The sequence below is a fragment of the Megalops cyprinoides genome, chromosome 9 (assembly GCF_013368585.1).
Source record: "Megalops cyprinoides isolate fMegCyp1 chromosome 9, fMegCyp1.pri, whole genome shotgun sequence".
Classification (NCBI taxonomy): domain Eukaryota; kingdom Metazoa; phylum Chordata; class Actinopteri; order Elopiformes; family Megalopidae; genus Megalops; species Megalops cyprinoides.
In genome coordinates, this window is record NC_050591.1 from 25,869,465 (window position 1) to 25,882,713 (window position 13,249).

The 13,249-nt window shown below is 34.3% G+C and overlaps 2 protein-coding genes across 2 annotated transcripts; both read left to right on the forward strand.

Annotated features, from left to right (window-relative positions):
* The first annotated feature begins 853 nt into the window (after positions 1 to 853).
* On the forward strand, positions 854 to 1,789 carry LOC118783728 (olfactory receptor 52D1-like). Its single transcript, XM_036537680.1, has one exon. The coding sequence runs from the start codon at positions 854 to 856 to the stop codon at positions 1,787 to 1,789; it is 936 nt and encodes a 311-aa protein (XP_036393573.1).
* Positions 1,790 to 10,463: 8,674 nt separating this feature from the next.
* On the forward strand, positions 10,464 to 11,423 carry LOC118783729 (olfactory receptor 52K2-like). Its single transcript, XM_036537681.1, has one exon. It carries the CDS (start codon positions 10,467 to 10,469, stop codon positions 11,421 to 11,423), a length of 957 nt encoding a protein of 318 aa, XP_036393574.1. The 5' UTR covers positions 10,464 to 10,466.
* Positions 11,424 to 13,249: the final 1,826 nt, after the last annotated feature.

Genomic DNA, 13,249 nt, shown 5'->3' on the forward strand with positions numbered 1-13,249 from the left:
CCAAGCTACATAAAGTATCACTGTAATGTTATAACAATAATCAAATGCAACTTCCATGCTTTAATTGGAAATTCATAACTACTGTGTTAAAAAGGAAGAACAAAGTACACAGCCGTTAATTTGATTCCTCCCCTTGGTTCTGACTAACCTGAATGTAAAATTGACCAATACAATCCTAATGCACTGACAATGTAAAGTATTATTTCAATGACAACATGTTAACAGTTCTTTCAAATAACAGTAACATCCTTAAAAATGAGCATAACAAACAGCACTACCATTTCCAATGTGCACCCTGTTACAGATTATGTGTGTACTTACTCCTGCTTAAAATACAGAAATAAAAAACGATTCTGTCTTAACAGATGGCAATTATAAAAGGTTTGACCAATTCCCAATATTCTAGATTATGTGTGTTATTTCAATATAGCATCACATATAGTGATTGCAATTCTGTTGTTGCCATAATCTCACTAGTATGCTTTTCTTCAGGGAATTTATACAAGACCAATCAGACACAAGGAAAAGTATATAAGGTCAAAAAGCAGACAGATGTTCAAAGTGCATTCTGCACTCACATCAACTGTTCAGGTAAAGCAACAGAGAGAATTGCTTTGATTTTAACATATGGACAGATATAAGTCTTTTATTTAATTTATGACGGCAGCCTTGACATTTGCTTGATTGTATTTTCATGGGACATGCCAGTCTGTCAATGGTGACATTTAAAGTAGGGTCTAACCACTCTACCATATTATTGGAGTGTCTTAATTTTAATTTATATATGCTGTTTGTTTCATAACTTCTGTACAGTGAGTAAAACTTGACTTTTCCACAGAAGGAATTTCCAGCAATGGAGAACTCTTCCTACTTCATGTATTTCATACTGTCTGCATATGGTGAAATGGGCAACATTAGGTATCTTTTCTTCAGCATTATAATCATTATGTACATCATGATTGTTTTTGCAAACTCCCTTCTAATAGCATTGATTATTGTGGAAAAAAGCTTGCATGAACCTATGTATTTCTTCATGTGCAGTTTGTTTGTGAATGAGCTATATGGAAGTACAAGTTTGTTCCCCTTATTGCTGGTAAACATGCTGTCTGATGTTCATGAAATATCCAGGTTTTACTGTGTCTTGCAGATCTTTTGTGTGCACACATATGCATCCATTGAGTTTTCCAATCTAGCTGTAATGGCTTATGACAGGTATGTGTCCATATGTTATCCTCTTCGGTATAACAATATCATGACTCCAACCACTGTGTACATACTGATTGCATTTATCTGGCTTTATTCATTTGGTAAATTCTCTGTTACACTTTCTCTGACCATGCAGCTACAATTGTGTGGAAATCGTATTGATAAAGTTGCTTGTGACAACTACTCAATTGTCAGACTTGCCTGTGCAAACACACGCACAAATAATATTTATGGATTATTTACAATAATTTTGTCCTTAGGCCTCCCAGTGTTTCTTATTATTTACTCATATGCAGAAATACTAATCATTTGCATGAAATCATCGAAACAGTCTCGGCAGAAAGCTTTGAGCACCTGCACTCCCCACTTGCTATCTCTTGTCAACTTCTCATTTGGCTCTTTATTTGAAACATTGCAAAGCCGATTTGATATGACTCATGTTCCATCTGTAATCCGTATCATTCTGTCTATATATTTTGTGATGATCTGCCCACTTTTTAGTCCTGTTATATATGGGGCCAGGACTGCAAAAATTAAGACAGCGTTTAAAAAGCTTCACACAATGAAACCTTTCCCAGAATGAAATGGGTGTCACTTGCATGAAAGTGATCTCAGTCTTGAAAAATAAAAAAACTGTTTCTGATGTTAAGAACAACAGAAGTGTTTTTCAGAGGTTTCCTTGCATATTTTTACTCTGTTTAATTTGAACAGTTATGATAATTAGCTTAAACAGTCACATGATGTATTTCTTGCCACTGATAAACTGACTCATTTGGCCTTGCCCATTTTTAAAAGAGAATTTGAAGGAAGAATGACATTTTATTCTAAGCGTGTTATGCTATGTAGATTTCTTTAAAATGACAACTTTAGTCATTTTGCAATAGTTTATGGTACGTGTGAACATTGTTTTTTTTTTTTTTTTTAAACCAAATGTCATGTTACTGTAGCATATATTTCAAACTACACCGGAATGATCTACCTTGATGTAGTGAAATCCATCTCAGTTTGCATGTGCATATAATCCTCTCCTGGTTGATCTGGTAATGTTGCCATGTGCGAGGGACTTATTTTTTGTTCCCTTCTTCCACATTTCTCCTGATACATCTTTAACAGTCAAGCTGTCATTTAATAGTAACCTCTATAACACCAATCCAAATAATTTAAAAAGGAAATTATTTACAGGGTTTATGTTTGTATGGTAATAATAAAAATAAAAAAGTGTTCCGAACACCCTTGAAATACAAATGCCTATATTTCTTATTATATTTCTCTGTTGCTAATAAATGAATCAATTAACTGACATGTTGAAATAGTATTATTCAAACTCAGTAAGCACAGCTTGTTGCAATACAGTAATGTGAAAAAATATTTATTATTTTGCACAGAACTGTTTAAATCTATTCATACTCATGTATCTCTTGCATGTAAATAAACAAACTGTTGTGCCATAGAGGTATGCATTTTCATTTATTCCTATTTATATGTCTGTTTTCCTGAATGTCTCATGATTGTATTTGGGTTACCATGACAAATTATAATTTCAAATATAATTCAGAAGGTAGATCAAACTTGCTTATTCCTATAATATATACATGCAATAAATATATGGTAAGTTTAACTTCAGTTTTTGATGAAGTGGGCTGTAATTCTGTAATATCTATTACTTTACCAAGGGAAAATTGAACAGAATTTCAGTCTCCTACAGATATACAGCATACTTAAGTAATAGTATGACAGCCATTTACATTCATAAGGAGACAGCACCACCCAATGTCCAAACCTCATCACAACCTCACAACACCTTTCAAATAGTTTTTTCAGAGCTGAGGTTCAAATGATATCATGATATTATAAAGGAGTTAGGCTACCCTTTGTGTCCTTAACAGATTCATCCCTTTTGGGAATGCTGTTATACAAGCTGTGAACTGTTTCTAGTGGAATATTGCATCATTCTTGAAGAAGGAAAGCATCCAGTTAAGAAATGAAGGAGGCAGGAATCTACTTCACACTCTATATTCCAGAACGTCCCATAAAGTTTAATGATGTTCATATCTGGCTCTGGAAGGTGTTTGAATTTATCCTGGTGATAATGAAATCACTCTTCAATCTGTTTAGAAGTGTGTTTTGGGGTGTCACTGTCTTGGAATATGGAAACATATTGAGGAAATTTTGCTGTTTCTATGACTTGCACACCTGAAATTCAGGCGCCAACTGTTTGACCTGTTTCAGAATCTGTTAAATCTTTCATGTTGCTTTAGAAACTAACATATTAACACTTTAATATATCCGGTATCCAGGCCCTGCTCTCTTAAGAAAACTGAAAACCATTTCTAGTTACATATAGCTAAAATCACATTAACCATCAGAAATTAACTAGCACGATTAAAGGCTACAGCTCTTAACCTTTACAGTCAATCCAGGCTACTAGCAATTCTTAGCTAGAAAAACTAACATGTCAACCTTCTCAGGTGTCAGTAGTGAGTGCTGAGAGGAGATGATGTTCCTCTACTGTACTTAACACTCACTAATCCATGTGCTGGTGGCACAAATAAATAAGTAGTACACACCACTTTCACCAGCATCAGGAAATGCGTGGCATTAACTCTAACAAATTAGGGGATGATCTTCCCCATCAATGACCTAAACTGTGATTTCAGCATCTGCTGTCTGTGTAAGTGTGTGACTGTTCCTGTTCCTGTCCCTGTGCTGAGGTTCTTCCAAAACACTAACAGTGCTAGCATGCCCGTAACCAGCTATGATGTCACCGAGGTCCAGACCTCGGTAATTTTTTTAGAGCTAAAAATAAAATTTACTTAAAAATAGCAAGTGGGGAATGCAAAAGCGTTTTTTGCACTCCCCACTTGCTATCTATTGTCAACTTCTCATTTGGCTCTTTATTTGAAACACTGCAAAGCCGATTCGATATGACTCACGTAATCAGTATCATTCTGTCTGTATATTTTGTGATGATCTGCCCACTTTTTAGTCCTGTTATATATGGGGCCAGGACTGCAAAAATTAAGACAGCATTTAAAAGGCTTCACACAGTGAAACATTTCCCAGAATGAGATGGTGTCTCTCACATAAAATTGTGTCTCACACTTGAAAACTGTGTCTGCAAATAATGAACTCAGACAAGTCTCACAGTTATGGCCAAGAACGCTGTTTGAGGCTTAGAAGTCCTGTGGCTAACACTAAAAGAAACGTTGACTCACTTTATAATTATGACAGGCCTGACTGTGAGACTTTTATTTCTTAAGATGATATAAAGCCTTAATCCTTACACTGAAAATAACCCTCTGCTTGGGTTGTATATTTTGATGGATGGGTTCCAGCTTGATAAGTGGCATTCACACTCAAGTATGTGGTATTTTGTAATACATTAAGAACATGAGAAGTGCTTTTCAGGGGTTTCCTGACATACTCTTATTGTGTACAATTTTATGCAACTGCTATTAAATATTTATATTTTATTCAGTTCTTATAATGTGATAATGCTTTTTGAATGTGATTTATTCTCTCATATGATTTATTTATTACCTTTGGCCTTGACCATTTTAATTGTAAAAGAAGACAGAAGAAAATTTTAAAGAAGGATGCCATTCCAGTAATTGTAGTTACAACTTCAGTCAGTTTGCAGCAGCTTATGGTACATATGCCATATTGCTGTAGTTTATTATACAGAAATGACCTGCTGTGGTGTGATGAAATCCATATCAATTTGCATCTGCATATAATCTGCTCCTGGTTGATAAGGTAATGTTGTCATGTGGAGGGGACTGACTGTTTGCCCCTTTCTTCCATATTTCTTCTGATACAGCTGAAACTGTCAAGCTTTCATTTAATCATAATGCCTACAAAACTGATAAAAAATATTTTTAAAAGATAGTTATTAATGGGGGTTATGTTTGTGTTATATAGATCAAAAGTGTTCCAAACACCTGTGAAATATATATACCTATATTTCCTAATATCTGCATTTGCTGAGAAGCCACTTGAATGGTTAACTGATATGCATATTATTGAACTCAATAACCACAGCAGGTTGCAACACAGTCATACATGAAAAAATGTTTATTTTAGAATATTGAGCAAATGCATTTATTTTGCACAGACTTAATCATATCTATTAAAATACATATTCATGTGTTTTGCATATATATTGCTCTTTATGACAAAGTGGGCCAATATCCAACAGGGACAATATATTTTTGTATATTTGTGTAAATCTTCAATTGTCAGGGTGAGGTAATCAAAATTGACATAAGATTTTTTTTATGTGCTGTGTCTCTTCTTTGAATAGCCAAACTAGATTTTTTTTTTTACATTAATTGATAGCAAAATCAAACATTCCACATCACTGTGTGTGCCCAAATGAGTGCACACATAGAATGCAAACCCATTCTAACCATTCTATAAATTCTATAGATTTGTTCCGGGAATAGATTTTAAAGAATACATTTTTAGCTCAATAAATATATTTAGGGGATGTAAATTATTGCCAGTATGTTGTAATGTATATCTGATTGTTATTCATAAAGTCTAATTATACATTCTTGGGCTGAACAGCATATTTCTCGGTATATTACATATTACATATTTCATTTCTGTATGGGGATGTGTAATGCAATTTAAGTGTGAAATTAATGTGTAGATGTGTTAACATGCATGTTATTTTAACCAGGGAAAATCAAACATACTTTCAAAATCGTACAGATATACAGCATACCTAAGTCATAGTGTGACAGTCATTTACATTCATAAGGAGACAGCACCACCCGGTGTCACAGCCTCCACTTCACAACATATTGAAAATAATTTTTTCAGCGCTGAGGATCAGTGCTTCATGGACAGTAGGTTTCCATAAAGTCATACACTTTTCTTGTCTTCTTCATCTTAAGAATAAATGTAAGGATATTAATATAACACTATTGTGACAATATAATATTATTTCTATGATAACTATCCAAGAATGCCATTTCACCTCATACACACACACACACACACACACACACACACATGCATAGACATATATTATATACATATAAATATATATACATACATATATATAAATTGCAATATCAGATAGATTGAAGAAACTGTAGACTTTTTCAGTGCTTTAAAAATGTAAAACTAGGGAAATACGTAAAGACTCAAACAAGATCATGACCCAGGGCAGTATTAATACATATTTATACATTGATTTGGTATATATGTGGGGCAAATTCATCTGCCTGTTTAAATGCCTGCATGTCTTTTGCATCAAGTCACCATAATTTTATGATGTATGTAATATATATAATTCTTTAATATTGCTGTCTACCAATATTGCAATGTGTTTACACAGACGAACTATGTCTTTCTCTTTTAAATCTATAGTGAATTTGAGATAAGGGAAGTGTTAATATTGTATTGTAGTTTATGTTGTATGAGCTGTACGATTGCATGTTTGTTCATTACCATGAGACAGCGCAGGATTTACTGTGATTTATACAATATGTAATACCAAATGCTTTTTATGACAGGTTTATATTACCATTTGATATATTCACTGACATTTAAACACACACACACACACACACACACACACACACACACACACACACACACACACTTAAACTACAATTTATATCCTACCCAGGCATATATAAATATCTATAATTTTGTTTGCCTCTGGATGGCAGCAAAGGACTGGAGAGAAACTTTAGAGGGACTCACATTTCACTGGTTTTTAGGGGAAATACATGCTATGCTGGTGCCATATAATCTGAAAACAAGTAATTGAACATGTTTGTTTGAAAATGTACAGGCACGCTTTTACACATAGCACAAAAAGTAGAGAGGTGATTAATGCATCACATGGATGTCATTCTATTGTACGCTTACATGTTATTGTTGATTTTTGAAAGATAAAATTTTAAATTCTGCTGATTTTATCATAATAGCATTACCCAGATTTTTCCTGTTAGTACTATTGCTTAAATTAAAATTTGGACTTAAATTAAAATACTTAATAGCTTCTCACAAATATACATCACATATCACATCACATATGCATACATCTGCATATGTTTAAATTGTTTGGTGTTCAGGTGGATGTCTACTGTATTTCTGACAATATCAATATCAAATTATAACAATGTTTAACTCAGAATGAACTTATTGATGGAAAAATAAAACAAACATATAAACTTTTATTATGGGTCCTGACAGCACATCACAGTCAAATGATAATCCAAGCACTCAAAGAATAAAACTGAAAAAGGTCACGTGTATATCACATTCTGTATAATGCTTACAAACACTTTTTCATTGGTCCTGCAAAACCCAATTTTATGGAGATTGACTAAGGAAATGTCACTAACAGTACAGAGATGTTTGATTGCTTTTTCAATTCTGGCCTGTTGCTCAAAAAAGTGTTAGGCAAAAAAAACTGCTCATGTCTGAACATGCAAGAAATATGCATCATGTATTCCATTTATAAGATCTTGCTTTTTATTCTGAATTATTAGATTTAAATAATAGCTATTGGGGTAGCGTTGGTTGGGGGTAGCGTTGTGGGGTGGAGTCCTGTGGCTTCCTCTGAATTCCAAGGTTGAGAACTATAGGGATTTCAACCTGTATTTCAATTGTTATTCTCTAGGTGTCACTGTGGGTAGTGTTCAGTAGTGTTTGAATAATCCACACAGTCACCTCACTAATTATACACTTAGTGGCTAATTGTGACATTCTTCAAAAGAAATCATTTGTTCTACGGGGAGGAGGAAATAAAAGGAGCCATGGAAGGTACTGTCAAGAACATCCACAACAGAAAGTATATCTTTGTGTGAAAGAGTGAAATAATATCTGATGGGTACTCTACACACAGACAGATTTAATTTATTTTGCACAACTTTCAATTTATCAATAAATCATGTGCAGGAGACAACAACAGACTGGCATTTACAATCATAAAGACACAAAAAATAAGTGTCTGAGACTGATGCTGTAAAGACAGAATCATTTTTCAGTAAATTCAGGTGAAAAGACAGCCTTGAGCGGCAGCTAGATGTCATTTTGCATTTGTGCAGTGAGTGCAAATATTCTCCTTGAAAAAGTGGAAATGCTATTTGCATGCATTTCTGAACAAGCGTGTAAGAAACAGCAGGGCAATTCCATCAGCCAATCAACTTCAACAGAATTATTTTCCACAGACAGCCAACTTAGCATAAAAACAAAACAACTGATCAAAACATCTGACAATATACCTATAGTCATGGATGAATCAAGAGATGGGTAAAGACCATTATGTTAAGGAAAATCCATCACTTATAATTTGAGAGTCATCCTTACTAGCACAATTTAACATTGTGAATTACTCCTCAGTTGTAGATAATTAATTTTAATAATGAGATTTGCATTTGTGTGCATATAAGGACATCACCTGAGGCTTGTTGTCAATATCAATACATTTTACTTGCAATGCCCACATTAGTGGCACTACTTTCTCTTAATTGTATATATATATATATATATATATATATATATATATATATATATATATATATATATATATATATATATCGTTTTGATATAGATCGACTAAGGAAATGTCACTAACAGTATAGAGATGCTTGATTGCTTTTTCAATTCTGGGGGCTATGTGCTTGATTTTATGCACCTGTTAACAATCGGTGTGGCTGAAACGCCTGAACACCTAAGTAATTAGGAGGGGTGTCCACATACTTTTGGCCATATAGTGTATACCTGTCCTTGTCAACTGTCCTGATACAGCACAGCCTCTCATACCTTGTTGCTTTGTTGCTGCACAAAACATTAGTACTCTGGCATATAGTAACTAAATACATGGTTATTTCCTTTAGTCCTCTGAAGACAATATGCTTTGTTGTTTTACATGAAGTTTGAATTTTCAGCCATCTGCCCAGTGGTGAATGCATGTTGTGTGAAGTAACCCAGTATAGCTAAAGTATCACAGAATGTATCAAATGAGAGTGCTGAAAGCCTTAGTTTTAGAGTTTAATGCAAAGAGAGCAAGAGCATATATTTTGAATGGCCTGGTGAACACGACTGGTGCTATCAATAAATGTGCCTGTTTACACCCTTCTAGTATGGGCAACTTGCCCCCACTGCAGCAACTTCTCACACCAGACAGCAATCTGACCACTTGACATCTGTCGTTGTTAAGCAGAACATATAAGAGAAGTACCCCTTAGCAATGCAGTACATTCAACACATTTTGCCTCTCTTGATTAATGAACTTGTTAAAAATGAACGCTGTGCCTCTGAGTTTCCCTACGAGATCTTAATTCATGGATGTGCAACCACCTCTGGTGTACGTACAGGGTACAAAAATGAAACCCCTCTCATTCTCCTCTGCTAAAATGTATTGCAGAAAAAATGAAACTTACTCATAGACTTACAGTATGTGCTTGTTGAATTATAGCACAAATATCAGTGTTGCGAAGATGTCAGAGGTGGGTGTATTTTGTTTTTCTGCAGATGTATTATCAGGCACCCTGAGGAACAACTAACAAGTTTGGTGTGTTTATGGGCCTTGAGGATTGGACTCTTGTTTACTTCTGCAAATGTGCACAGTATATTTAACCACAGGCTCTGTGTAGCATCAGGGGAATCTGGAAAAGTGGATTTAAAACCAGCAGGAGATGATGCTGGATAAAATAATGATCTGCTGAAAGAGTAAGAAGAAAACTTGGGATCAACAGTAAGTTATGAGTTTTTAGTTTGTTTTTACAAGAAAGGAAATATGTAATAAAACACTTTGTATTTTTGTCTTTCACAAACCTATTTCAGGTTACATAGCTACTATAGACAATCTTCAAAATATGGCAATGCTTTCTTCATATTGAGTAAACATATACATTTCCATGTATTGCATTCAAATTTTTGGTGTGTGAGTAATTTGGGAATTAATCCTGACATCGCTATTAAGAATGTCTTCATATTATATTATCAGCAACAGATTCATATGAACAGTGTAATATAGTTGTACATCTGTTTAACAGTGTGATGGGATTTTCAAGGCTTTAATTGTATTCATTTATTTCTGAAAATGGAAACATTCAATCCTTATTATTTCTTATCAACTAATCATGTAGATCTAGAAGGAAGATGAAACTGTGAATAGAATCAGGAAAATTTCCAATGTTATGTATTATTAGTAGCAGTTGATATTCTCTAAAATGAAAATTAGCTATGTTTTCTCTTATCCAGGAATCTCTGAACGTGCCAAACTGAGCAGCATGGAGGGATACCCTGATAGGAATATCTCCCACACAAGCTTCATTCTAATGGGCTTTCATGGTCTGAAAGAGGGGAGAAGACTCCTTTTCATCCCTTTTTTCCTCATGTTTTTGTTATCGCTTTTTGCAAACTCAATGCTAATCTTTATCATCACATCAACAAGGACTTTGCATTCTCCAATGTATATCCTAATTGGGGTTATGGCAGTTGTGGACTTCATTCTACCAATATTCTTCGTCCCACATATGCTACTCAGCTTTTTATTAGATTGGAATGGTATCTCTTTGGTCGGATGTCTGACGCAGATGTTCCATATTCATTTCATTGGCTCATTCCAGTCAACTCTCCTGGTATGGATGGCCCTTGATCGTTACTTTGCCATATGCATGCCTTTACGCTATAATGACTTTATGGCTGTTACTCCTTTCCTGAAGTTCGTCATAGCTCCTGTGTTGAGAAATGCCATTTTAAATTTAGCAATGGTCAGCCTGGCCGGATCTCGGTCCTACTGCCTGTCCAACGTGATCCATCACTGTTTCTGTGAACACATGGCTTTGGTTAACCTTGGCTGTGGGGACATATCCACCAGCAACATTGTAGGACTCATAGCTGCTCTCAGCATCCCAACGGCTGACTTTTTCATCATCACAGCATCCTATGTCAAAATATTCATTTCTGTTTTAAAGTCTGGGAAATCTCACCAGAAAGCCCTCAGCACCTGTGTTACGCATATAATCGTTATAACAGTGAGTTTAATATTTGCCTTGACGGCGTTCCTTTCATACAGAATAAATAATAATATGTCATCTGACAGCCGTGTTTTTGTCAGTACAATGTATTTGCTTTTCCCTAGCTGTTTCAACCCAGTGATTTATGGTATCAGGACAAATGAAATTAGACAACAGATACTGAAAGTCATGAAATGTGGAAAGATTGCCCCAGTTTCCGTGAGGTGAAATGCTAAAATGTGTCTAGAATGGTTTGTGATATATAATATATATATATATATATATATATATATATATATGTATATACACACAAAGGTTTCTTTTACATTAAAGTTACAGATGGAACAATGCGCCTGTAAAAGGCTAATGATAATATTCATGTGAAAAGTATTAACTGAGTATCAAAGTAGAAATTCTTTTATTTCATGAATAATTAACTGTCTTTTAAAATATTATTAATATATGCCTTACTGTACAGTTCAGAGGTTGGTTTGAAGATGGTTTAGTTGATTAAAATGTAAAAAGGTGTAAATGTCCCCACCCATAATCTTAGGTCCAGAGTCACTACCCAGTTGTCCGCTCCCAGGACCAGGCTGAATGGAAGGGGAGGTGGTGTATTCTATGCTGATGTGCACACACCTATGGAATGCTTTCTTATATCATATAAAATTTCCCCGGATACTTTCATCTCTTAAAACTGGCATAAAAAACACAGCCTTCATGGATCTTTGAGGTTTTACTTTATTTTTTATTTTTATTTGTTTACTTTATTTTGATCCTAAATCCCCTATCCTCCTATCATCTGCTTGAAATTTATAATGATGTCTGTCTGTGTCATGCATTTAGTCTGTTGTGTGTACCTTGTTTCTTATGCCATCACTGTAATAGCATCTTGAGAGCATCTTTTGTTAACTGAAATGTTCTCTATTAAAGGAATATATTATTGTATCAAATTCTTAATGTTTGATGATACAGCAGTTTCAAAAGGACATATCTATAAAATAAAAAATCAAGGACTTATAAACTTGTTGAAATCTACTAAGCAGGAGAAAACACTGGTTAATGCTCATACTGAACCCAAATACATTTACAAATTATGTCTGACTAAACATTTGGCCGCACCTATGGAAAACAGTGGAAAAAGTGTAAACACAAAAAAATCCATCTTACTTCATAGAAGTTAGTAAAATAAAAAATAGATGTTGCTGAGGAATTTGGCACATACATTTAAAAAGTGAAATTTGGAAAATCAGGAATATAAGTTATGTTTCAAGTCTTCAAATAGTTTTCAATACTATCTTTAAATATATCAGATCTGCTTTCTACTGTGTTAAAGGCTTAAGGACCTGACTAACAGATTTACACATTTGTCCACACTCTTGGACAATCACAAAATAAATTCTCCAATTTCTATTTGGGGTCAAGTTGCCATGGAACTAGTATTCAAACCCATGATAATTATTTATACTGCAACAATAACAAACATCAGTTGCTGCATATTCATACGTATCTTACATTAACTTTTTTTAACTAATTTTAATGGATCATCTGTTATCCTGACATAATCATTATTGCACTGTGAGCACAGCAATGTTTTAAGTCTCATGTCTCCACTGTAAACAGCTGTAATCACAACATAAAAGGTAATTAATTAGCTATGTTTTGCATTCAGTGTCATTGATTTCAAAGCAGTGTGTTTCTTTATTTTGTATTGTAAAAATAAGCTTTGTTTTAAATAAGATTGATATGTAAGATTGAAAGTATTGTTTAAATATATCAATTATGTGGGAATTTATGCACAAACTATACTCCAAACTATATTGTTTCTTCTGATTCTCCAGAGTTATCCCACAGACTATTTCACATCTGCAATGTATTGTCAGAAAGTTATTGTGAAAGTCAAACAGATCAAGAAAAATAATGCCTTTTTAATTTTTCAGTGCAGATAGGGCCTTCTTTGAGATGGTTAAACTGACTCCTTGCCTTCCTATCCACAGTACTTAACACTGAAACCTGTCAGATCTCCATCCTTCCTGTCCTGAAAAAATGAATGT